The 27,473-nt window shown below is 38.3% G+C and overlaps 1 protein-coding gene across 8 annotated transcripts in view; it reads right to left on the bottom strand.

Annotated features, from left to right (window-relative positions):
* Positions 1 to 1,023: 1,023 nt before the first annotated feature.
* LOC119780313 (myocardin-related transcription factor A-like) overlaps positions 1,024 to 27,473 on the bottom strand; it is a 53,036-nt gene continuing 26,586 nt past the window's right edge. For 5 of the 8 annotated variants that reach the window (XM_038280307.1, XM_038280311.1, XM_038280312.1 and 2 more), the window contains 16 exons: positions 22,823 to 22,878; positions 22,069 to 22,144; positions 21,775 to 21,936; positions 15,995 to 16,161; positions 15,794 to 15,880; positions 15,619 to 15,681; positions 15,368 to 15,540; positions 15,071 to 15,251; positions 13,156 to 13,339; positions 12,745 to 12,887; positions 9,504 to 10,463; positions 9,078 to 9,218; positions 6,030 to 6,125; positions 5,862 to 5,945; positions 5,709 to 5,754; positions 1,024 to 3,972 (listed from right to left, as the gene is read on the bottom strand). In XM_038280307.1, coding sequence (XP_038136235.1) covers positions 3,446 to 3,972; positions 5,709 to 5,754; positions 5,862 to 5,945; positions 6,030 to 6,125; positions 9,078 to 9,218; positions 9,504 to 10,463; positions 12,745 to 12,887; positions 13,156 to 13,339; positions 15,071 to 15,251; positions 15,368 to 15,540; positions 15,619 to 15,681; positions 15,794 to 15,880; positions 15,995 to 16,161; positions 21,775 to 21,936; positions 22,069 to 22,144; positions 22,823 to 22,878 — 3,146 coding nt within the window. In that variant the 3' untranslated portion in view covers positions 1,024 to 3,445. The remainder of the gene's footprint in view (positions 3,973 to 5,708; positions 5,755 to 5,861; positions 5,946 to 6,029; positions 6,126 to 9,077; positions 9,219 to 9,503; positions 10,464 to 12,744; positions 12,888 to 13,155; positions 13,340 to 15,070; positions 15,252 to 15,367; positions 15,541 to 15,618; positions 15,682 to 15,793; positions 15,881 to 15,994; positions 16,162 to 21,774; positions 21,937 to 22,068; positions 22,145 to 22,822; positions 22,879 to 27,473) is intronic. The other 3 variants (XM_038280309.1, XM_038280310.1, XM_038280308.1) reach the window with 3 other exon arrangements.

Here is a 27,473-nt window from a genome sequence, read left to right as displayed (position 1 = left end):
GTCCATTTCTTTGTGCCAAGCCCAAAAACACAGTCAATATATCTAACCAACGTTGAAGAAAAAGTGTATCCACCTTAAATTAGCTTGAGTTAGTATGTTACTCTTTGTGTTATAAATAATGTATAGCTTATGACCAATCACAAGGAGATCATTGATTGGTTGAACGCATTTATCAGCAAATTTACTGGAGGTAATATAGACACTGGCAACACTTTAATGCTCATAAAATAAAATAAAAACTTAGTTCATGTTGAGTTAAACTTTCACCTGAACTAAAACTCTGAAACCTAGGAATTAATGATTACTTCAGAATGTGTATAAGGAAGCTTTTTATTTATTAAAGTTGGTGATGTCTTATTTTTTTATAGCTGCAATGTTGAAAATGTTCATGTTTGTTAAAACAAATATGCTCTTACACTCATTAATATCTCAACTGGTAATTTTGGTAGGAATGTATCAGGGTGGGGCAGTGTGCTTGTCTGTATTTGTGTATGGAAGGAGGGGCATATGCACTAGGGGGCCAGTGGCCCAGTAAAGCTTTGTGCCTAGCAACGCCCCTGGCACAGGCTGAAAGAATTCAGATGTAAAACTGATTCTCTTTTCTCAACTTATTTATAGACTGGTAAGTTAACACTTTGCTCCTACTATGCAGTCATATATCTTTGTTAATGTTTTCATTTAGTAAAAGAAAAATCTGAGCAGTTACAAGTCTAGCGCCCCTAGTGGCCAAAAGTACCATGATGTGCCTTTAATTTAAGGACAAGGGATACAAGCAATAATAGGCAAATTAACTGCAGGGAGTTGTTCTCAAATTTTATGCTTGTGCTGTTCTTATAGAAGTTACAGAGACCAGATCTACTCTAATTTTGATTGGTCAATGTCATGTCTCTGTTTTAGTTGAGAGCACCCTCAGTTTAATACCTGTAATGTGGATGGATGGATGGATGGATGGATGGATGGATGGATGGATGGATGGATGGATGGATGGATGGATGGATGGATGGATGGATGGATGAAAAAATGTTTAAAGTCTAGGGCATTTATTATATTTTCAGTGTACAAATAAGGAATATAAATATAACATTCAAGCTGCATAATGAACTTATGATAGCCACATATCAAGGGTTAAACAAATGATGACAGCAAAATGTTATCAGATACTAGGACAGATACAAAGCTAACATTTCACTCAGAAAAAAATGAAAGGCAAAACAAAAGTCTTCATATAAGTCTTGTCCTACCACATTGGGGTTTGCTGTACTAAAAAAGAAAGATATTTGTATTATGTGAGACAGTAAAGGGTGTAGGTAAAACTCGGGAAGGTACAAAGCATTTTAACAAACTCAACCAAACAGTCCAACAATTAAGGGAGTCAAACAAAAGTAATCAATATGTGATATATCACATAAGGTCTCCCTTTGGACGGATCCAGAGTACCAATAGGGAAGGTTGCAGAAATCTGGACAACCTTCATCATTTCCCCGCACACTAAGGCCTTTCCTACTATTTTCCTGGCCATGCCACAGATATTACATCTGCATTCTGATTTTTCTCAACAATTTGCCTAATATTCCTACTGTATGCACATGGGAGGATTTTGTAACTCCACAAATGGTTTAGCAGCATGAGAGAATGCACAGAGCACTGTGAATCCTAATTTCAGCCTCCTAAAAAAATCAACCACAAAAAATGATATTTTTTTTATGTTTTAAAGATAATTTGGTACATGTTCCTTCTGCTTAACATCTCTAAATGCAATACCATAACTTAAAAATTACTAAATGCAATACCATGGCTTAAAAAATACAGTTTGCATTTCAGCTTAACTGCAAAACTCAACCCTTTCTGTCTCCCATCAATCTGTTTATGTGCAATCTAGAGGTGTAAGCACTTCACCACAAATGAAAGTAAAAGCCATAGCCACACAACCCACACTTCATCTACTATATTCTTGATTAACCCCAAACAGCCCAATTTGACTATTCACATGATTCTTTATCTAAAAATTGATGGGACCTTAATCTGGTGTTTAAACAGGACAAATTTTTAGAATCAAATGTTAAACCAATTGTACCTCTACTGCTAGGTGGAATCGTGTAATATCCATTTGGTGGCATGAAGACATTTTGTAGTGTAAATATGTAAATAGTAAATATTATTTAGGATACAATGCTTTGGGCATAAGGTTAATTTATGACTAGGCATTGGCTGTATGAAATTCTAAAGGTATGAGTGAAAATTTCAGTTTCACAGTATCACAATATTATGTTTACATTTCCAAATAATGGTATTTTACCAATAATGGTAAATTACTTAAGAAACAAAAAGCTTAAGCATGATGATATATTAATAGTTAACTTAAGTTGTGTGTTGAAGCGCATTTTAGACCACAGGTGTCATGCAGGCATTTCACCCACTTGCAGGATGTCACCCTGCTTTAGCATGCACATTCATAGTTGTTTTGTACTTAACTCGTGTTTGCAAGTTGGTTAAGAAAGTTAATTATGGGTGTTTTTATTAGATTCATAAGTGGTGTTTAAAATAGATAGATATATAAGTCATTACATCTACAAAGAGGCAACAAAAATGAAAGGTGTACACAAAATGCCCAGCTAAAGCTTTGGAGACAATTGGTGCTTTCTCATTTCACTTACAAAGGATTAAAAAAAAAAAAGAAAAAGAAACCACTCTTAAAAAGCTCCAGCTGTAAAAACTGTGACAAGTTCATCGTTCAAGCTTTCGACCTCAGTAAGACAACGGTATATGTGGCAAACTAATGCCTGACACTTGCTTGTTTAAAAACGTAACCTTTAAATTTAACATATGGCAACTGGTAATGCTCCAGTAGATACAGTATAATCTTCTCTGACTGCCATTGTCTTAAAGCATGACTTTCAGCTTTCAAGTAGAGCAATACCTTCTTCCTCCAAGCCTGCCCTCTTTAGGTAGTCGAAATGTTCCCATACAGCCGACTTTTAGGTGGGGATACAAGTTCAGGGTGCTCGCCTCCCTCACCATTAATCTATAAGCAGAGCAGAGCTAGCAGCTACAGGGGTGCGGTAGAGGGAGTAGGCATAATGCTGCAGCAGCTGCTACATTCAAGGTAAGGAATCTGATTGCTTTTGCTGTTGGAGGGTTTAACAATCAAAAACACCTATACTGCAGGAAAAGCAGTTTTAAAATCGTGATTTTTTTTTATATTGGAATACACTGTAAACCGGTAACCCACCCATGCGTACTTCTAACAAATATAAAGAAAATGCCTGTAGGCTTAACATTAAGCATCTTAAATAGCAGTTTGATATGGCATTTCAACCTTTCCCAAAAAATGTCGGGCCAACAAGGGGAAGTTCAAACTTAAACTTCGGGTACTAATTGCATTTTGTGGCGTTCATGAGTTGGTTTTGTTGCATAACAAACAGTTTTCTGACAGCTCAACAGGCGTTCAGGAGTCCCAGTCAATATGAAGGTCAGAACTATCTATGAATTCTCCTGAGAAAACACTTGGGGGTATTTGGGGAACTAGTGGGGTCAGCGTCTGACTTTCCCATTCACTCTCTCCTTGTGTAGTGAAGCTAAGCCACCCCTTACTGTCCAGTCTCTGTCCACTGTCACTAGCCTTGTCCAAAGAACTCATAGGAGCTGAGGGGATGTCCAGGATGCTGGCAGTGTATAGCATTTGGCTATGCAGATCATCAATCAAGGTTAGTAGGCCTCCTGGTTCCACGCCTAGAAGGGACTTCCCTGTGTTGCTTTCCAGAAAGTCCTCTAGTTGTGCATTACCAGACAGACCTAAGTGTAGTTTATGATCTGTGGTTTTGGCTGGTGTCCAAGGCTCATGTTGCTGGGGAGAGCCAGGTTGTTGGGTATCACTACTTGGTGAGTTGGGTGGAGACAGTGGGAGCTGAAGAGGTGATGGAGAAGATGAAGAAGCAAAACTGTCCTGGGAAACTTTCAGTGTGTTGGGTGCTTCTGAAAGAAAAAAAGACCATCTTTCAGTGCCTTGCAAAAGTATTTGTACATCCTAAATAATTATATTACTACAAGCATCAATGTGTTTTAATAGGGTTACATGTTATAGAACATCACACGTTTTTTTTTACATGTAAAGGCAGATATATGTGCATCCTTTTCAAGAAGAAGTAAGGTAGCATTACAATAGCCACCATTAGTATAGGCTCTTACTTTTGTCGGGAATGAACACTTTTGCAGACCTTATTAACAGCAATTAATCCAACCATTGTTGAAAAAGAGAAGCTCTGAGAAATCGATCCTGCAGAACTACAGGCCCATCTCAAACCTAGGTTATTGAAACAATTGTGTTTCAACAGTTAAATGCATTTCTAACAATGGCCAGCTGCTTTGATATCTTCCAGTCAGGTTTCCATGCTAACCACAGCACAGAGCCTGCACTGATTAAGGTGTTCAATTACATCTGAATAAATTCAGACTGTGGAAGAACCATGGTGTTTGTATTATTGGACCTCAGTGCAGCGTCTGACACTGTTCATCACTTCATTTTATTAGAGTGTCCAGAAAACTAGATTGCCTTTCTGGTAAAGAACTTGACTGGTTTAAATCTTAGTTTAAGGATAGGGACTTTTATGTGCCTGTGGGGAAGTTTAAATTAGAGACCAGAAAAGTCCCATGCAGGATGTGCTTTACTTTTCTCCAAGTAAAAACAAAACAAAGGTAACAATCTTCTGACCAAAGAAGAGGCATCCAGAGTTAGCTCACAGCTTTAGCTAATACAGCCGGAAACAACTGATTATGGACAAAATCTTGGTGTCATGATGGACCCAAACCTGAACCTTCAGAGGCACATAGAGTAAAGGCAGTTACTAAGTCTGCCTTTTATCACCTGCAAAGCACTAATGTCAAAGCAGGATCTAGAAAAACTCATTCTGCATTTATTGTCTCCATAGGTTTGGCTAAATAATCAGTCCAGCAGGTGCAGCTGATCCAAAACTCGCCAAGTTGAGTTTTGCTGAGTCAAACTGAGTTTTTGTCTGCCTAAATTTTAATCTCGCTATTTTTGTCTTTGCCTCTCGGCAGGAGGTCATCCTGCAAACTGGACGTTTCGGACCTTCACTCCCCAGGAAGGATCTTCTTAGAACCAAACTGAGCTGAGGATTCAAGTTTGTGGTTTCGATCTACCTTTTCCCCCAAGGATTGTCTGGGGTTTCTCTCTGAGCAGAGGATCAATCTCCACAAGAAACCATTCAAGTACCGCCGGAAATCTGAGTGGCAGTAAGTTCCTCCGTTCTCCTACAACCGCATTCTGGGTAACCCTGTCCCCCCTCCACCGAATGACGCAAACACTGGAACACCCCACACCAACTGGAGTCAAAGAGTCAACCACTTTCTGGAAACTTCCGGTTGAGCAGTGTTCAGAGAAACACTGGAACCTCCACAAGCTTCTTAATAAACCTGTTAAACTTTTTCCCTGGTCTCTCTGTAATGGTTTATCTGCATTTGGGTCTGATCTTTAGTTAAATCATGACAAAAGGTGTAAAAAGAAAAAGGGAATAAGCACAAACTCATTACATACTTTCCAGGTAGTTGAAGCTGTAGATCTAATATGGGTAAGTGTTTTCTTTTTATGAAATTATTATATTATTTATTCAATTTTGAATACTTATATATTATGTAGTTTTATTATAGTTCTAACAGGAAAGACAGTTATTCATTTTAGACAGTTGCTGTACCTCCGTCCTGCAGGATGATGTCGATGAAATCCTCATTGTTTTTGGGCTAATAACAGACACAGAACAAAAGATTTTACCATCATACAACAGAACTATTGGAAAGAAAATATATCACTTAGGAAATTGCAGAGTCAGACTTGTCTTGGGTCATACCTTATCAGGAGATTGCCAGGCTGCTGCTTGAAGAGAATCTGGAGACAGTGGACTCAGCAAGACATCCAGACCAGGAAACATTTCCTGTTTTACATTATTGAAATAAAAAATAAATAAATATTGCAAATAATTAAAGAAATAATAACTTTGAATGTTATGGTTGCTCACAGTCTGATAGAACGGGGAGGAGGATTTCTTCCATTGCAGACCTGATGATATTGCTTCCTGCAATGGTTGCTCCACTGATTCCTGATGTGCTTCATTCTCGGATTAATGAAATTAAGTCAAGGTATAAATAAAATAATAAAATATAGCAATCATTTTTTTCTTCATTTGGCTTCATTTGCAAGTTTTAGGATAATGTTTAAAATAGAAATGGATGTAACAATTTCATTCCAGGATTTCTAAAAGGCAGTCACTTCCTGTATGTTTTGAAAATAAAGAGGGTACACGGAAGCCTCCATGAACCAAGATGCAATAAAGTCCTTTTTCATCAGCTATTAACACCATTAATCATAGTAATGGAGTATGCTGTTAGGGTAATTAGCAGGGTAAAAATAATAATCACATCAGGCCTGTGTCAGACCCTTCTCAAGCACCCCTTCTATTGTTTCAAACAGCATATGTCATTAATTTCACAGCAATCACACTTCCCTTTTAACAGTGAAGCATTAACAAGCTGTTCTAGTTCTATTACTGCGCTGAGACAATTAAATTGACTCTGAAAGTATCTATTGTAGTCTTGCTTAGATGGTACTTCAAGAAAAAGGAAAATAGAAAAACATATACAATAGTTGGAATACAATGAAAATGCTCACTTTGGGGAGGACAACACCAGATGTTTACTTGCATGTTAAAGCTAGATGTTTTGGTGGTCTAATTCCAATCAAGAAAAGCTACAAGCTTTTTAACAGCCCCCATTATCTTACGTCTTGTATTTACAGCATCTTGCAAAAGTAGTTATTACACTTTAATTATTACACATTTTGTCTCATTAAAAGTAAAAGCTTTAATGTATGTATTTAATCCAGTTTTATATGATATTTAATCTAGATAAATTAAAACCACTCATTTAAATTCTGCCAAAGGCATTCATTATATGTGTGTGCTACCTCCAGAATTTAATGTTTGTTATGTTTGCAAAATCACATGTAATTTCGTCTTCTTACTTAAGATTCTTATAAACAAATTTTACTCATTTGTTATTATATAGTGTCCCACTTCCAGTTATAGATGTCCCACTTTAACAATAAAATTATTCCAAAAATCTAACATCAAATCACCTCGATTAACTTAAATGATGGCCCACCACTAATATATATATATATATATATATATATATATATATATATATATATATATATATATATATATATATATATATATATATATATATATATATATTGATGAGAGAAGCAGCCACGAGGACCATGGTGACAACAGAAGAACAACAAGTCCTATCTGTGTTAGGGTTTCTGTTTGTGGGGAATGTTTTTGTGTTTCTTTTTTGTCTCCATCCACTAGATGGTGCCCTTCCGGTTTCCCACCCACACCTGCAGCTCGTTGGGTCATCACCAGAGGAGTATATGAGCAGCGGACTGTCACCACCTCTTCGCCAGAGTGTTTGCCAGTATTGGGTACTCAAGCCTCTCAAAACTTAGCAGTGTCTAACTTTGAGTTTTTGTCTCTCTGAGTCCTCAGATCAAACACTTTGTCTCCTTGTGGTCTTTGGCAGGATTACTTCCTGATCCTCTGGATAACCCTGGTCCTTCAAGCCTTGGATGGAACCATTCGTCTCTCTGAGATTAAAGGAAAACATTCACTGCTACTGTTTGCAGTCCACTTCAGGAAAGCTCGTTGACAGTCCGCTCCGATGCTCCTATGGACCACTACTAGTCTGCCTGTCTGCCTTCCAGCCAAGTTTCTCCTTATATGTACAGGCACTAACGGGAACCAAGGAGCAACCACCAGTTGTCTTCTGAGTCCTTTCCTGACTTTATTTTTGTATTGGCCTGAAATTCCCATGGACTCATCACTCTGATTTCCCCCTAGTGTTTCGGGTTCCGGTTAACCTGACCGCTGGATATTCCCCATGCTGAGAATACCCTTTGTTTTGTCCCTCTGAGTTCCTCTGTTAGTCTATCTGAGTTTCATACCTGCCTCTGAGTTGTTTCTGCATCTGGGCAAACTTTGAAACCCATCATGACAATCTACTCATTGCCATAAGCTATGTAAAGACAACAAACCAGAAAGGAGGTAGTTTGGACAGATAAGAACAAATTGGAACTTTTTGGTCAACATACCAACAGCCTAGTCAAGACCCCAATGAAATCTAATGAAGAATTTTTGTCAAGACTATGAGACTCTACAGAAAACCTCAAAATGACAGATGGACCTATCAAGCACAACCTTTTTCTGAATATGAATATATATTAAAATTGACACTATTGTTAAAATAAAATAATAATTTGGAGAAGCTATTTGTTTTCACCTAACAAGTAGACCCTTGTCTAATTGTAAAGTTAAAATGGTCAAAAGATATAAACATTTTTGCAAAGCCCTTTATCAAGACCAGCGAGACTGCTTGATGTTCCAAGAGCATAGACATTAAATCAGCTGTGCTGTCATGGTCTTTAGCCTCTTACACCCTAAGGGGGTATAAATAAATTTCTGCCTGACAAAAACACACAAAAGTAAATAACTTATAGCCTCAAAGCTATTAGATTTAAGAAGAAACTTTTGGTACGTCTGTAAAGGTAAGATATCATAGAATGGTTTTCTGGTGTCAGCACCATTGTAGCTTTGACCCTGCCTGAAATATTAGGGACAAAATACAAAATATTTTGCATTTTTTGAACCTCGCCAACTTTTTCTTTGAAATAAACATTGCAAAACACTACCAAAATATTATTTATAGCACAAAAAAGTAGTACAGACTTTCAAATCTAAATGTTGTGTAAAAATATACCAAATTTGGACTCAATCAGATGAATCATATTTATTTTAGAATGGTATTAGTGAGAAATTTCTTAGGCGGAGGGGCCAGTTTGGCACATTTATCCAAAAATGTCACCAAACTGTGCCAAATATGTTTTTTACATCAATACTGGGGGTTTGGTAAAATTACGAGGTCACGTAGCAGCTGGACCCGCCGGTGGGTCCGTAGGGTTCAAGGGGTTAGTTACAGTGTGGATTCACATTGTTGCTCCAACATACCTGCAGTAAAGTGTGATTTGAAGCCTTCCCTTCAGAGTGACTTCCCTGGTCTCCAGAGATGTGATTTGTCAAAGGAATCTGGATATGTTTACTTTTGCTGTCACTGACCAGAGCTAGGCTGCAGTTGTTTTTTAAAGGATCCTGCAGAGAGACAGGAGTGTCTCACTTCTGGTTGAGAAAAACTTTTTGATGCGTGAGGTCTACAGTATAGCTCAGTTAAAAAAAAGCAACATAAAATCATAGCAAGCCTTGATTTCTTTTGCTTCCTCTAAATTTAACCTCTTAAGATCATTTGAAAGAATTTCTTGACAAAATAGTATCAAACCATGCAAGTCAACTTACTGTATGTTCCCTAAATAAAGCTTGTATTAGTGAGGTGATAACCCCCAATGTACAGTGTGTGAGGTTCTTTCCGTCTACTAGTACCTGCTGTTGTAGATGCATCTTGGCCTGTACCTGGATGGGTTGCAGTCTTTTAGTCTCTTTGTAGCACCTCTCAAACTGCTGCTCTTCAACCCTTTTTGGTTTCCTCAGCAGAACCTCTGTCTTCAGTTGTGTCTGCTGGAGCTGTGCAGGGTGACTTTCCCCATTTCGAGACATTTGTATCTGCAGCTGCAGTTTTTGAGATTTCTTTTGTGGATGGAGGTGTTGTTGAGTTTCTTGCACCTTATCATGGCTCTGAACCATGTGTTGCTGCTTTTTAGTGTTTTGTTGCTGCATTAAAAGGAGCCTATTGAGGGTGTGTTGCTGAGCCATCTGCCGAGCAGAATCCTGGAGACAGACCTGCCTCTGGAAGGTCCCCTGCTTTGGCCGGAGTTTGAGATTGATCTGATCCTGAGTCTGCTGACTTTTGGTAGAGGACTTCTGCAACATATCTGGTGATTGCACAAGTATCTCAGCTGCTATCTCTGTCTCCATGGCTTCTTCTTTTATGGTTACCTTTGTAGCCTCCTTTTCATGTGAAATAATTGATATGTTGGGATCAAATGGTGGAAGACTAGTCGAAAAAGCCTCATTCTGCTTCTCAGGAGGTTCTTCTTTCACTTTTCTAAGAATTTGTCCCTCTGGCACTTCTCTGTTACTATTTTTCAGTTGCATCTTCAGCTCCTCCACCAGCCTCTGATTATGCCACAGCATCCTGGTAAGCTTTGCAATCTGCTTATCTTTCTCCTGCAGCATTCTGTCTTTGTCAGTAGTCACAGGAGGGGCTGCAGCTGTAGTGGCGGGGGCATCGGAAGAGACAAGGCTATGTGTCTGCAAAGAGGCAGACTTTAAGTGGAAGTGACAAGGTGTTGGGCTGGAGCATTGGGGCTCCTGTTTAATGGTAGCCGGGAATGAAGCTTCGGTGAATGGCTGAAGACTGAGATTTGTAAGAGATGAACTCATCTACAAAGAGAATCAAATGAAAATGCTCGTAATGATCTTTTAAATCATATACAAATGGTCAAATCTAAATTTTACTATACACTACACCGATTTAATTCTGTGCTCTTGATTGCGTAGGCATACCATCAGAATATAACCAGTGACATAAGAAACAACGGTCCAATCGCCACAGGCAGGGAAACGTTGTGACTCTGACAGCTTTCTATTAGAATCACCACTAATCTAAGCTACAGTTGCTGGTCTGTTGGCTCAAGCCCCATCATTGAGCCTTGGCCGACCATATTTCTATCATGAGTTCATCACTGTAGCTTGTTGGATCACTTTTGATAGCTTCGTGTCCATCCATCCCAATTTGACTCGAGAAAATGTTCACTTGCTACCTAATACATCCCACCCACTTAGAGGTGGTTATATTGTTTTATCGGGTAAAATTGAATGCCTGATTTGTTCAGGAGCACAAATAAACTGCTAAAAAAAATGTGGAAACAATTAGATTAAGTGCCGTATAAAAGTAAATAACCCCTGAAACATTGGTTTGCTTTTTTTAATGCCTGTGAAAAGTCTTCATCATCTGGTTCATGCAACCATCAAACCAACCATCTGGTTGCCTAAGATTTAAGCCTGTTTTGTTTTTTGCTTGTTTGTCTTCTTGTCACATTCACATATTTCCAATCATCAACACATTTTAGATCAGAAGAAAAGGATAGCTCAGTAAACACAAAACTGAAGTTTGATATAAACGTTTTCTTTATTTTGTTTAATTAGAGAATAAAGCCAACCTGCCCTGCTCCTTAAATTATGAATGAATTATGATTAACTATATCTGGTTAAATATCACTAGCCAGACCCAGATCTGATTACTGAATTGACCTTAAGGGTCAAGAAATTATATATAAATAAAACCTGTCTGACAACATTAAGTAGGCTTAGAGATGTTTTAAAAAGTAGCAAATAATCATGAAATACCCTGGAAAGGGTTAAAAATGCATTCAGCTAAGGAGATGTTGTAATGCTTCTCCACAATAATCCAGACAGTCCTGCTCTGAATAATACCAAAAAGGTAAGGTTTTAAAGTGGCCTGAGAATTGTGTGCACATTTATCTTAGTAAGCTGCAGTGGCAAGGCCAATTATTCTTCAAGGTTTCAAATATGGCTTAACTGAAACAACTCAGCAAAGAAAAGTAAAACAAAATTCTCCATCTGGGATGTGAGAGATTCATTGCACCTATTGTAAGTCCCGCAATCGTGTCGTAACAGGACAGCCTTAATTGTTTATCAGGCAGCTGCAGCTGATCCAGAACGCTGCTGCCTGTGTTCTCACTGACATTAGGAAAGTGGAGTGCATTACCACACTTTTAAAGCCCTAACACAGCCCTCCAGTATCCCAGGGAATATACTTTAAAATTATTCTGTAAATAAATCACACAATGGTGTATCACTAAAATGCATTACAAACTTCTTGCCAGTACTGTATATCACCAGGCCTGTCATGCTTTCCAGCTCCAGTCTACTCTGTATACTGGGAACCAAACATGGAGCAGCTTTTAGCTCTTATGCTACAATAATCTGAAAAAAAAATTACAGAAAACTATAAGAGTGCTGAAGCTAAGTTATTTTAAATCAAGATTTAAACATACTTGTTTAGAATGGCCTTTGATTTAATATTTATCATTGGAAAGGCCTGATAACAGCTGTGGTCACCAAGGATAATAGAACCAATTATTAGATGTGGAGCTTTTTTTTCTTTTATTTTAATTGGGTCAGGCTACGTTGTGTAATTTATGTCAAAATAAACAAAATCATTAAAAAACTACACCTAATAATTAAAGTGGTATTTTACTGTAGTTTATTGTTCGGTATAGACAGTTATTAGGGTTGTCCGCTCCTCAACAAATCAGGCTGTATACATGTTAGTAGCAGGGCTGACTTCGTGTTCAGTTACCAAGCAAGAATTTAATATAGGCCATTTGAAATACACGTCTACTCCAAATTGTTACATAATCCGGTTTGAAATCATGCTGAAATGTTTTCCAGAACATTCTCAAATTGGGATGGTAAGAAACGAAAAATAGTGTTTGATTGCACATCAATATGCTGTCGCTTAAAGACTTCTTGATATATATAAATCTGAAACTAGTCAGAACATAAATAAAAAATCAGACAATACTTATCAGCACACTCGTCAGTGAGAGTGTGCTACAGAGGACTAAAACAACTGATCTCAATGTAAATCTATTTAAACAATGAGTTTTTTATAAGTAGGTTAGCTGAAGTGTCTGACCAGTTCTCCCAGCGGGTCAGAGTTAAAACTGATCTCTTCTGGAATTGCGCCATTCAGCATGCTGGGTCGGGTTAAGGGTTTGATGGTTCCATCACATCTCAAGAGCTGTTGAGGAGACGTTTCACTGGCACTGAAACTGCCACCTGCATCACCCATACAGAAAGATTCAGGTAGAGTTAGCGCTTTTCATTTATTCTCTTGGTACCTAATTAACCTTTCATACATACTCTACAGCAGGCTTTTACAGAGCAAATTCTGAAGAAAAAAACCCTAACAGAGGTCTGGTCAGCCATTCTAAACAGAATAGAGACCTTACATGTGCGTGTAAAACCACAGTCAGCTAACTGGCCATTGAACAAAGATGTCTGATAGAGCTGAAGTTCTGCTTTTTTTGTGATGTGCTGCTTTCACCTGTTTTTAGGGATGCTGGTGCCCTCTCCAGCTCTGGCTCTCTAATTCCCCCTGCTGTTGGAGAGGAGGTAGTGCGTCTGCCTCTACTGAGTTTCTGGTATTTTCTCAACCTCTCAATGAGATCCTTTCGGGTACCAGAGACGGGCAACCTGCGCAGCTTCAATTCACACTTTAGTTCTGCGACCTGGCAGAAGATGGAGTAAAAGACAAATTGAGAGTGAGGGAGGAAAGTGAGGAAAAGCAATATAGATGAGGGCTTGAAAAACAGAACAATGAAAAGGAATTAAAAGAGAAAGAGAACAAGACAGACCAATCTATCACTGTCGCTGTGACTATCTTTGATGGTAGATTAACCCATTTCAAACTTCAGCTTCTATTCACATAAATTGACCTTCGCTTTAAAATTGGGATTTGTTCTTTTTTTTTTTCTTTCTGTCTCAATAATTCTGGATACCTTAAATAGCATTGTTTTGTTGCTTTCCTTCTTTTCTACAGGTCCCCTGATGCACTCTGATTCTTTTTATATCCAGTCCTGAGTTCTTCCATGTTTGTTTTATTCAAAAAAACACATTCACTGAATAAAGGCTTCTTTGTTTAACCATACATATAGCAGCCTTCAAAATATTACATACTCTCATCATAAGCATCATCATTCTTGTCCAAAATGATAGCTTTCATGTCAATCGATTGATTCCTAGCACAAAACAAGCTTTAAAGCAGCTCATGTACTTTAAACAGGGTTGAAGTTAGGGCCAATCCTGAAGCTTAATGTTAGTGTGATGTATGCTTGTAGGACTAGTTTTGCTGTGTCTTTTATATAACAATAATGTGTGACCAGAATCCAACTATTTGACCCAGACTTTTACCCTTAGAAGAAAAAGGGCCAAGTAGATTGGGCCATGCTGGAACATCGTTGTCAATGCAGATCGGGGCAAGTTTCACATGATCAAAGACCAAGACGGAGTTGGACCAAACAGGAAGCCCCTTATCCAAACTCAACCCCTTTAAGCTCACTTCGCAGCTGCCTACAGGTATTTTCTGCCAAAGAATTCTACATTCTAAAGAAAGAGAAAATTAAGTAATTGCTGTCAGTAATAAAAGGTTTGTTTGGTGAAATTAAGGTGAGTCTTTCAAACTCAAGAACACTGTTCCAGTTGGCAGGCATGATGGTGGCAGTATCATGGTGGCTGTTTTAATGCCAGAAAATCAAGAGAGGCAAAAATCCACCCCAATTGACATATATCTTGTTGGGAGCATTAAATATTCTGGGATGCGTTGGTGTTAAAATGTCCAAAACCAAAAGAGCCTGTACCAAAACCATTTGACTTTTGGTGTGAAGAAACTCTGCAGTTGCTTGTTTTATTTTTTTATTATTTGTATTGTTGCATATAACTCTAAATTTATGCTTTATATATAATTTTGCTATGGCCTGGTTTTGCTACCACGTAGTTGCTGTTTGTTTTATTGTTTTTGTATGTTTGCATTTAAACCACACATGGACTACATGGCTGTAAATAAAATGTCCTGCGATTTCCTTTGTCATAAATCTAATGACTTAGCATGGTGGTATCAACATCCTGCTGTTGGGATACAGTAGTACTGGTGGATTTAGCAGTAATGTCATAATGAATGAGTTTATAAGATTTCAATTCACAACTTTCATGGTTTTCCATCTGAAAAAGCAGGTTTCCCACGCACCATCAAAATAGCACCAAAGGCATATTAATGCAGATTTTTGAATAGGTTTTTTAATTTCTGTAATTGTCCTTGACCTCAACTCCACTTGGGACAACAAATGTATTGAGTTGGGTATTTGCGATCTTAGTAAAGTTAAACTTAACATTTCAGGGGGAAGTTGAGTTGTTAAAATAAAATTACACTAAAAAAAAAAGTTCAAAAGAAAGACTAAACTAACCTTCATTTCATCCAGATCTAGATGCAGTGACAGAACTTTTGTCCCACCTAAATAAGCAGAACTTGGACAACTGTGTATGTGTTGAATAGAGGTGACTGTTGAAGGAGCAGAAGAGAGTTGAGCTGAGGAGGAATTGGAAGGCAAGTTGGAAGAAGAGGAAGGAGGTGGATCCTGATCCCTGCTGGTGATACAGACAGTCAAATGTGAAAAAACCTCCAGGTTAGCTTCAGGCTTGGACATTTGAGCCAGGAGAGGAGGCTGGAGTTACGCTTGAATCCCTATATGCTCTATGCTTACTTGGGTTCTGTAGAGAGGAGGGTGTGATGCTGCTGCTGACTGAGGATCTGAAGCTGAAGGAAGATCTGCTGCTGCTGGAGGATCTTGGCATAGGATGAGTCCAGATTAGGAAGAGTTTCTGTTTCTCCTTTTTTGTCAGGAGGAATGTACTGATGGTATTTTAGCTTCTTGATCTAAAGAGAAACACATTAACATCATTCAATATACCGGTAACAAGATTTTATTTCTAAAACTGAAGCAAGAACACCCACCTTCGGTTTGTTGTCCTTAGTTTTCTTCTGTTTCTGGGTAAGATGGTCAGGGATTAGTTTCTGCTGGCATTAGGAAAGACATGTGGTTAAGGTCAGCTTTATGCTGACACCTCATGAAGTAAAACTGGGTGGACAAGACTCAGTAAATGCAGATTTGAGTCTTTTTGTGTTTTACCTGAGCTTGAGTGTTCCCACAAGTTCTCTGCATGGAGGAGTTCAGAGGAATGGCTGAGAGCTGAAAAGGAAGAGCTGATGGAGGGACCTGGTGGGCGATACACATGACAAGTTTTCATGGTTGAGTAAATGCAGTGCAACATGTTAATATACTGTATTGCCTACTACCAGTTCACCTTCCCTCTCCTACATGTAATTGTACCTTAGCTGGAGATGAGAGGTTGTTCCCAGCCATTTTCTCTGCTGAAGAGCATGCAGGTTCAATAGCCACCAAATGCCCCCGGCTTTCTGACTGACGTGGAGACAGACTGTCATTACTGTCCTCATCACATGATGAGTCCACCCTCGAGGTGTGTGGAAACCGTCTCTCTGGGAGTCAGAAGGGTGGAAAGGAAGTCATTTATATCCGGCTAATTTTAACTTGAAAAATAACAGGCAGTACTGGCCCCTGGATAACCCTCCTTTAGTGTATTACCATCACCGGTTAAAATCACTGGAAACCTTGCCAAGAAACAAAACGGGTTCACAAAGCATTCAAATAAATTAGTCTCTTAATGCAGTTCTTTAATCTGTCACTAAAAATCATTGTAAGTATACTTTGTGGTAACAAAATAACTGGTGGTGATGCAAAGGTTGGTAGCTTTTTATATTTTGTGAAAAATTTTGCACAGAAGTACTTAGTCCTCTTTGCAACATTACAAGGCTGGAGAAATCATTGACTATTCCTGAATGGACGGTCTCATCCAGAGTCCAACACAATTTCATAATATTTTATAGGAATTAAAATGTATGTTGAAGGAGGTTGAATTCATAACTGGTTAAGCATTTATAGGTTGTTGTTTTTTTTTAGTTATTAATGCAATGCACTCTAGCAGGGATCCTGCAGTCTTTTGAAAAGAAATGGACCCCACCAGACTTAACAGTGCACAACAAGAATTTTCCTACATACAATGTGTTTGTATCATATTAAATCCATATGAAATATTTGCAGCCTAGACGTTAACTTTTTTTCTTTTGGCAAGAGTGTCAGATGATTGTTTTGAACATCAGCCTGCTCTTTGCTGCTGTTTTATTTGAAAAGTTTGCCATTTTAATTTTTTTATTTTCATATTCTCCAACTCACTTTCCATGGCGGCAATATGAACTTGGTTTCCTGTCTGTCTGTGTACTGACCAGATAAAAGAAGAACTTGGCCTATACAACATTATATATGTATAATGCAGATTAAAAAAAAGCAATCTAAAGTAAAATATTTGTTGAAAATGCAAAAGTTTTATTTTGCTAGAGATGTTAAAGTAAAAAAATACCTATCAGGGTAGAGAATTTGTATTTTATGTGATAACATGACATAAAACTAAAGGTAGATTGTATAGAGTTAATATAATCTGCAATAAAACAGATTATATCAACTCTATATTAACTGCGACCAATCTGGATCTCAATCTGTCATGAAGTAGATTCTCTTGAGAGAAAGGAAAAAAACAAAAACAATTCCTGTTATAGTTGATGCTTGTATTTTACTGGGGTTTCTTATGAGATGTATGGTGAGGTATTGACGGTAATATAATGTAAAAAGGCCTATCAGCATACATTTTGCATTAGTAGGTTGTTAAGAATGAAGTTTCCTGTTCACTGCTGCTGCTGATTACATTCTCTTCACATAATGTTTTGCAGGCAACCAATTAACATTGCTGAAAACAATGGAGACTACACAAATTAAAGTGCACCTGTTAAGCCAGAACAAAATGTTCCTCGCTAACAATTGTTGGACAGGTTGAGTCATCCCATGGGACCTCAATACATCCAAGTCCCCGAGTCCATGCTAATTTTTCTTCCTCAGGCGTATCATAGCAGACTTCACAGGGATTTAGGGAATAACAGCTCCTGATACAATCCTCTGAACCACTGTTGTAAGTTTTCCTCAGAAATAGATGTGTGTTATTGAATTATACGAGGAGACAGCTATGTAGAACACACTCCTGGCCATTAATTCACCATCAGCAGGCAATGATGAAAACACAACATGGGGCTGATTTATTATCCTGTGATACAATAATGTCCTGAGTTACCTACTGCTTTGTTTAATGTGTGTATTGGGTGTGTGGGCGTGCACGTGTTTGTGTGTGGCCAGGTTTTTGTTACCCTGTGGGCATGTCTGTTTTCTCGGGGGGCAGGCGGGCCTGGTGTGTGGGGGTCTGGGCGGCTCCGGCGGGGGTGGTGTTGGGGGGCCGGTGTGGATGGGCTGGCTGCGCGGTCAAACGGCGCCGTCGTCCAATCAGCGATGTCTCATGTTTCCCTCTGTTACCTACCTTTTCCGGTAGGTTAATGTAATTGTGTTTTCCTTAATGTAGTTGCGCTTTGCTTTATGTAGTTGCGATTTCCTTAATGTAGTTGAGCTTTTAGATTTGTCGTTGCAGTTTGCACTTCAGGGCCACCGTATCTTCCCGATGGAAAACTCGACAAGACTAAACCTGTTTGCACCTTGTGCAATGCAGTATTGGTTTACTGTAGGAGTTCTTCCAGTCTCAAGGACCACCTAAAGGCCAAGCATCGCTTAGCCTATGCGAAAGATGGCGAAAGGTGGCCCATGAGCAGAGCTCTATCAGCCAAGCTAACCAATCTCCTCGCTCAGTGGATAGTCACAAGTTGCTGGCCAATCACCATGGTTGAAGATGATGGTCTGGAGCGTGTTCTCTAGGCAGCCACAGGTGACCCATCTTATAAACAACCTGCGAGGTGAACTATCATGAGAATACATGACCAGAACGCCACAGAGAAAGCGGCAAAAGATGAGAAGTTAATTCAGGTGATGTGTGTAGCACTGACATGGGACCACCGGACATTTATCAATAATCATATCTACCTCTGCGTCACTGTACGCCTCATCAATACCAGCAGGGAACTCCACTCCTTCGCTTTTGATAGGCTATGTTTTTTTTTTTTATTATTTTATTTTACCTTGACATCTACAAATGATTACCACATTTTGTTTGCTTCTTGATGATTGCTTTGGTGCATGTGGATAAAGTGGGACAATTTTTTAAATGTAGCTTCTGTGGTATTTATTTAGCCTATTTTATTTCTAGAGCTAAAGTCATGATACATTTTTCAAAACCTCGGGATCTTCACATCACTAGAGACATTCTAAATACAGATTTTATATTATCCTCAAAACGCAGTTGTCCCAAAGTCAGATTTTTGGAGACACTATATCGTTAAAGTTCGACATCCATCATTGGAAGTGGGAGACTTTTTTTATTTTGCAGCAAAAACACAGAAACAAATTAGCAAAAAAAGTATATCTTTTTTTTTTTAAATCTTAAGTAAGAAGACAAAATTATGTGTGATTTTGCAAACAAATTACAGATTACAGTTACATTAATATAGATTTAAAACAAATAATCTACGCCACCACTAGATATGCTTGTATTTTATTGTTGTCATTTGAAGTGGAAATAAATGAGCCGGTGTTCTATTTCATTCTGTGCGATCTCCTTACTCCAGTGTAACCTATTTCCTCACACAGTATTTTAGTTTTTAGGTCCCACAGAAAACTTTGAAAGGTAACCCTAACCTTACATTTTTATCTGGTCTTACAATGTATCAGTATTGTGGACATTAATATTTAAAATAATGTATATGTTGACATATATAAGATGACCTTTACAAGGTGTTTTTTTTATTTTACATGGCAGTCTTCATATTCATGTGTGCTATTCCTCTCTACATAACTACATTACTATATGCAAATCTAAGGTTCGATTACAATTAGTGTGAGTGATATCTGATTGAATAATTTAGAGTGCAATCTGTAATTTTATTCAAGTAATATAAAATCTTGCTTTTACAGACGTGGTAGCTCTTTAAAGGCAGAAATAAAAGGGATATCTTCACATCATGTCTGTCAGATGAGAGGGCATAAATCATTAACTATGAATTTGTGCATGTGTGTCATTAGATAAGCTGAGACTTCTTACGAAAAATCATCATAGATCAGCAGATTAATCACAGCTGGAAAAAAGTCTGGTGAGATATCCTATCAGAAGACTTAAAACGTGAGTGTTATCACAGTTTTAATATAAAAACACTCCACATTTCTACATCTGCATATATGTTACGTAATATTCATAGTGCCAGCATGCTTTAAGTCTCCCACCATCATTCTGATCCCAAAGAAGCCTCAGGTCACCTCACTCAATAACTACCGGTCTGTTGCACTGACTCCCATCACTATGCTGCTTTGAAAGGCTGGTAAAAGAACACATCATCTCCAGTCTCCCCACATCATTCAACCCATTCCAGTTCACCAACAGCGAAACCGCCCCACTGAGGACGCCATCTCCTCCGCTCTACACATAGGCTTAGCACACTTAGAGGAGAAGAACACCCATGTGTGGATGCTGTTCCTAGGCTTCAGTTCACACTCAACTGGCTTCTAAACTTTCTCACAAAAAGACCTCAGTCAGTCAGGGTTGGACAGAACACATCTAATCTCACAACCTAGAGCACAGGCTCTCCTCAGGGTAGTGCCCTGAGACCCCTGCTGTTAAATCACGACTGCGTCTCCAGGTTCACCACCAATCACATCATGAAGTTTGCAGGTGATACTACAGTGGTGAGCCTCATCGGAGACGTAAACGACCGGGACTACATAGAGCTGGAGCAGCTGGTGGGCTGGTGCAGAGACAACAACCTGATCCTGAACGTGAAGAAGACGAAGGAGAACATTGTCGACTTCAGGAAGAACCGACCTAACCATGATCCTCTGGTCATCAACAGCTCAACACCAAATTCCTGAGGGTGCACATCACAGACAACATCACGTGGTCTGTGAACACACTTCACTGGTCAAGACCACACAGAAACACATGTGCTTCATGTGGAGGATGAGGAGAGCCCACCTGCCCCCACCCATCCTCACCACCTTCTACAGAAGCACCATAGAGAGTGTTCTGACCAGCTGTCACACTGTGTTGGGTGGAGGCTGCAGCGCCTCAGACTGGAAAAACATGAGGAGAGTGATGAAAACAGCAGATAGGATCATAGGGGCTCCTCTTCCCTCCATTAAGGACATTTCATCCCAGCGCTGCATGTCCTGTGCCCAAAACATCATGAATGACCTCTCACACCCTTATCATGGACTGTTCTCCCTCCTACCCTCTGGGAGGAGGCTTCACAGCATTCAATGCGGAACCAGGAGGTTCTGCAACAGCTTCTTAACCGCTACCATGAGATTGTTAAACTACTGAAACTCTAATCAAGACTGCATCGCACTTGAATACATCATATTCGCATTACCAGTGTGGCTGATTTGTTCTCATAACCCCTTTAAATAGAACACAGTTCAATGTTCTATTGCATTTTGCACCATATTTATTTATTTTGCACTGCACTGAACCTTTCCATATCAATGCCTTTTGCTGCCTGACTCTACACGGGTTTCCCATTTCTCCTAAACTGTCTACATTCTGATCACAGCTGCACTTTATAAATGGTAATGTTGATTTCACTGTTGTAAGCTGCCCATTAACTGTTGGAAGTTTGTTTTGTATACACCCTGTGTGCACAAAATGACAACCAGTCACTTGCTTGTTAAGGGTTAATGCTCATGGGTGGTTTTGGATTGGGTCAATGATTACTACATTAACATGCTACATAAAGCTCAGTTGCAGACTTTTATTAATATGATTGGTTAGAAAAATTATGTTAAGCTACAACATGCAATTCAACATTGCTACCATCACACAGCATGACTCTTAACAAACAGTTATCACAAGAACTAATTAAGCCTTCAAAAGTTAAATAATATTAAGGTTTTCTTTTAGCATTTGGTGGATAGTTTACTAGCATTGAAGTCCGTTCTTTGACTTAAAGCTCTAAAATCAATTTTTTGCTTGCTTGTTCTTTTGTTCTTGTCCTTGTTTGTTTATTTTTGTAAGTAAGCATGCCTTGAAAAACAAACCAAAAAGCATTATGCCTTACCTGTGATGGGCTGTTTAAAGTATGAGTTTACAGGTAGGATGTTTTTGTGAATCAGCTCCATGGGCCCCGGTCGTTGAGCAATCCTATTGCTTAATTCATCGGCATGGCGAACCTTCCTCTGCTGAAGCTGCTTGCCTTGAAGTGGTATCTTTGTAGACTTCTCTACAGAATGCATAAAAGAGATGGGGAATATTTTTGAAATTGAAAACAGAAATTTAAAAATGAATAAACATTTGTAAGATTTTCTCGATTTCAAGAAATTAGCGGTTTGTTGGAGTACCATGAGTCACGTACCATCCAAAATGTGCTTTCTGATTGCCTCAGGACTCTCTGACCCGGACCTGTTCTTCCTTTTATTGCAATGTTCATTCTGCCAAAACATACACCTGTTAAATGTTTATCCTTGTGTCTAAGTTCTAATAATAAAGTGCACTACACTGCAAAGATCATTGAATTCTACTGTCAACTGGTCATGTTGTGATAACAAATGGGGAACAACAAGACCAAGCTTTGCTATATATGTTGTTATACTATATATGTTACTAAATAGTATATATATGTAATATATATCTTACTATATATGTTCTTTAAATCAACTACAGTGTGCTAAATGTAGGATTTTCATGGCCAACATCTTATTCAAATCTAAGTTAACAAAGTTTTTTAAAAAGTGTTGAATGCAACATTTCAGATTCAGGAATTCAAATGTATCATAAATAATCTAATCAATAAGTTAAGATGGGCAGTATAGAAGCGATTTGTTTTTATGTTTCAGTCAAGTGTCTTTTCACCGCCATCTTTTAAATATAGATAAGTGATGGAGGCAGTTTTGCATATTTAGTGAATAAGAGTATGCTGAACCTCCTATAACCTTCTTCAAATTCCAAGCAGAGGGTTACATGTCAGCTCATTTTATCCGTTCAGATTTTCTGTACCCCCCGGATTATTGAAGAGGTACTGGAAAAATGTCACATCTTGCTAAGCCTCTTAAAGGCAAAAAGTAAACCAGTTTAAACCCTAGTTACTGCTCTGAGGGTAAATCTCTCACCTTTGCTCGTTCCAAGCTCCGTCTCTGCTCAGGGAAGGCAGCTGAGCTTTTAAGTGCTGAAAGAATAAAGACAAAAAACTGAGAGAAGAACACAGACTGCATTACCACAGGTATGAATCTATTTATATACAAGAAAAGAGCTTAATTGCTCTAAATAATCATTCCTACATCACTCACATACAAATAGACTTATTGATGAGGGAGATCATTGTCCTTTTATGGCCAAAGCTTTGCCTGATATCAACATCAGCAGATTAAATGTCTACAGTCATCCTACAGTGTTGTATTTTCTTTTGTGCATTTGCACAATGGCTGAAGGAAATGTATTGTAATTCGGGAAGTGGTTCTGAGAGCAGCTCCTTGAAAAGGGGAGAGATCACTCATAATGTGAGGAAGACAGGGCTTCTATTTGAAACCCTGATATAAAGCCGCTATAACTCTGAAATATGGGAAGCTTTAAAGTCTTTCAGAAAAGCTTCGTGCAAGTCAATGACCACACAGAAATGACAAGGTTAGGGGTACTAAGAAACCACAAGGCATTTGAAAACGCTTAGTATAAGAGTTTGCTGCTTTTTTAGGCTTAAATATCTAGTTCTTTAGGTTAAACCTCTTTCTTTAAGCTTTATAGTAACCGCCCTCCCATATTATGGGGATTTTTTTTTTCTCAGACAAACAAAGGCATCTTTAACACTTAAATGACTGAAGCTAGGGCTGGTTAAGTCTTGTTTCTGCAACTTTCTATTTTCAAATTACATGCTAGTTTGGTCCGTGGCACCCTGCCTTGGAGGCTAAAAGGCATTGCAACAGCTTTAATCCACATACTCATGTTATTACCCATACATATAAAGTGTCTTGTAAGATTTAATCTCCAGAACAATTAATAAAAAAGACTTGAATACATTGCAAAATTATAAATTCAAAAAACCTTAAGCGAATGATAGATTTGTCAAATACAAAAACTAACAAAAATGTTGCAATGTTTCATAATTTTTTTGTTAAAAATGTTCTTTAGAAAAATAATGTCTGACATTTTATATATTATGATATTGAATAACTGACAGCTAATATTACAATGGATGGATGGATGGATGGATGGATGGATGGATGGATGGATGGATGGATGGATGGATGGATGGATGGATGGATGGATGGATGGATGGATGGATGGATGGATGGATGGATGGATGGATGATATAATACTGCATAAGTTTAGTTTAAAAATATAATAAGTTGTTGCCTGTCTGCTTTAAATAAAATCAGTTAGATCATGTTTTAAATATTTGCTGATACTCCAGAGTTTTCATTGAGGTTATCATCTCATAAAATATATCTTATTTTCTCTTTAGGACACCACTTTTACTTTTTGCTAAACAGCATCGCTGTTGGTATTGCTGTATATATTATATATATAGACAAATTCTCTAAGCTAAAATCTAAAAGTGTAAATTGGATATTAGTGCTATGTTAACATGGACATTTTAGTTTCGCTTAACTGGTCGTTAGATTTACCACTACTGCAATTTGATGGTCTCAGTGAAGCCAAAAGTACTGCAGCTCAGAAGATAATGGGCTTTTGTCTCAGTGATGTCTCTCTGCTCTGTAGACACACACATCCACCGCTATATGACTGGATTAGCATCTCGAAGCAAGGCTCCGGGTACCTGCTCAAGCCTCAGTTCACCTCACTGCACACTGTCACTCTGCTGTTCCACACCCTGGAGTCATCAGCCCCTCTTGGAATCCTGACTCTTTCACAAGGGGGCTATGCTGCTTCTTTGGAAGGGTATGAACCTGTCTTTCTCTGACAGTGAAAATGAGTGGTTCATGTGATGGATGGATGAGCAGGGAGTCAGCTTTTCAAAGTAGAAGGCATAGAAATCCATTTGAAGGTTAACCCAAAAACAGAAGGAGAGAGGATTCACCAAAAGAGAAAATAAAGCACGTCAGACTGAGGGGAATACAACAGAGATGGGTGGGATCAGGTCAAAGAGAAAAGACCCCATTATGTGCTTGAGTGAATAACTAACACTGCTGGTCTTTAAACTTTGAAAACATCAAGCCACATCACTCCTTCTGGTCTTGATGGTCTTTTTATGTTCACTCTGCTGCTGACTAGAGCTTTGTTCTCCCTGGTGTGTGAACTGAAAGCTTTTTCTGTATTTTACTTTACAACCCAACTGGTCAGCTGGTACAACTGTCCAGCATATCTGTAAATGTCATCAAACCAAAAGATCAGATATATAAAATGTTCTTCATCTTTCAGACTGAGTGAATTTAGTGTTTTAAAGTGACAAAAAAAAAAATCCATATGAAAACCTCCAAAAATCAGGCTTCAAATATGATTGACAAAGTAAGCTTAGATTATATTATGCCTTGAAGCTAAGTGTGAGCACTGAATAATTTTACAGTACTATAAAACTTCCCTTTTTTTGTCAGATACCAACATACCAGTTGAGGCATTAGTTCACACTTATGATTCAGTTTTCATGAAGGCTATATCACACACAATACAGCCGCATGAACTCTGCACTCACAGATATTGTCCATCTTATTGTGCTCTAATGATGAAAGTGAACATAAGAGGTGCAAAGTGCAAAAGCTCAGTGCAAATAGTTGTCTTGCATTTGGGTATTTAGATAGCTGGGTAGATAGGAATTTCCTTTCTCATAAATACTCTTCTGTCTGTAGAGACCAAGCTCCAGACTTCTTGCAGGCTTCAGTTTAGCTTAAAGAAGAGAGAGCTTTTAAGAATAGGTTTCCATGGCTAAGCAGCTCTGACCAGGACTTATTCAGTGATATGCAAAGAATTGACTGCTATACTCTAGAATGCCTTAAAATGAACAGTTGGTGCATTAGTCTGCAATGTATAAGAATGTTATGGGATTAGAGGACAGTAGTGCCACTTTGAATAAAGAATACAGTTTCAGGTGTTAAAAAATATATTACCAACACTCTGAACTGAAACATAATGATTTTTAGATTTGCTGAGAATGCTATTATTTGCATGATGAAAGTGTCAGTAGGGAGCCTAGGCCTTGTTTATGAGGCCTGGGGAAATTTGGTTAAACCACTTTAAAATGTAAGATTTCTAGGCCCCTTGGTTATAAAATAGAAAGAACTAAGGTGAGGTTTAAAATTGTGCAAAGTTCTGGGCAGATGTATCCCTGACTTTTGCATGTCAGCTTCTCTTTCTTTGTCGACTTCCGTATCCTTGAACCTCAGACGGCCTCGGCAGATGGTCGCTCACACTGAGCCTGGTTCTGCTGGAGGTTTCTTCATTTCTTCGTTAAAAGGGAGTTTTTCTCTCCACTGTTGCTACAAGCATTCTGCAGAAAGTCAATGAGTCGATGCAATCATCTGGTTTTCCTTAGAAGAAAACCTTAAATCAATCTGACTGTATGATCTGGTTGCATTGTCTCTATCAAGTGCCTTCAGGAGACGTGTTGTGAATTGGGGCTATAGAGATAAACTAAATTGAATTGAATGTACATGGAGAGAGGATGGGGTTTTTACCATATAGGTACTGCTAGACTGCAAAAAACATTTAAAGTATAATATTAAAACAAATTTAACCCAGAGGAAGTTTTAATCAGTTTTTATATATAAAAAAAATGTAGCTTAAGCTAAAAATTAGCTTTCCTAGTTACATTATGAATCTGATTTATAGGAAAAACTTTTTTTTTTTTTGGAGCAATGTAGCTATGCTTGACACAAAGACAGAGTCTTTACATAAGAAGAATAAAAGTTGATGGATAAGCGTGCCAAATAACTTATGTCGTTTTGTCATAGCCAGTTTCCAGAAAGAGGGCAACCCAGAATTATGGATGAGAACAGAAATAAAACGATCTGCGGTTACACTGCAGCTGATCACTGTTAGACTGTGGCTCTGTCACAACTCATTATAATCCCCACATTTGGTGCTTTCTCAATACCCTGATGATGAAAACCTTAACTGTTTCATTTGTCATTGTGAGGAGAGGCATATTGCATTATGTACATCTAATTTTTGTGCAATCTAATTTATCTAAGCCTTCATTTTACCGCTGCCTGCCAGCCAAGATAAGAGCTAGCAACATCTAGCAAAGAAGTAATCTACGCATTTATGCTGCTGAATGGCAGTGAGTTGAATGTAGAGAAAATCCACATAAATAGTTTACAGGCTGTTAATTCAAGTCAAAACGAGCCAGAGTAATTTAGGTGGAATAGATAATAAAGAAGAGATGAGTCTGTCATGACAGGATATCAGAAACAGGTGTTGAAAGGCAGTGACTGAAACTCACCATTCACTAAAATGAATAATGGCAATGGGCCTAAATGAGCAGCTGTATGCATTAAAAGAAGTTTTAAATTTATGCAAAACACTTGCAGGGAACAGCAGCGTAATGATAGAGTTTGTAAAATGCTTTGTAATGCAAGAAAGATGTGGTTTCCTACAAATGGAGATAAAAAAAGACGGAAACGCAGCGTTTTTCAGTTTAATGGGGAATGGATAAATCTTTTGAAAAACAGCATGAAAGCAGTTTTTGAATATTCATATCTGTAGTTGCTGCAGGACCTCTACACACCTTGCTTTGATGACTGAAACTACCAACTATCAGCAGACGGTAGAATCATCTTAACCACAATCCCACTCAAACCAGACATAGTTGAA

This window comes from Cyprinodon tularosa, unplaced genomic scaffold, assembly GCF_016077235.1.
Source record: "Cyprinodon tularosa strain WSP-4 unplaced genomic scaffold, ASM1607723v1 ctg159, whole genome shotgun sequence".
In the NCBI taxonomy this organism is placed as follows: Eukaryota; Metazoa; Chordata; class Actinopteri; order Cyprinodontiformes; family Cyprinodontidae; genus Cyprinodon; species Cyprinodon tularosa.
This window is presented reverse-complemented; position numbering and strand designations above follow the sequence as displayed.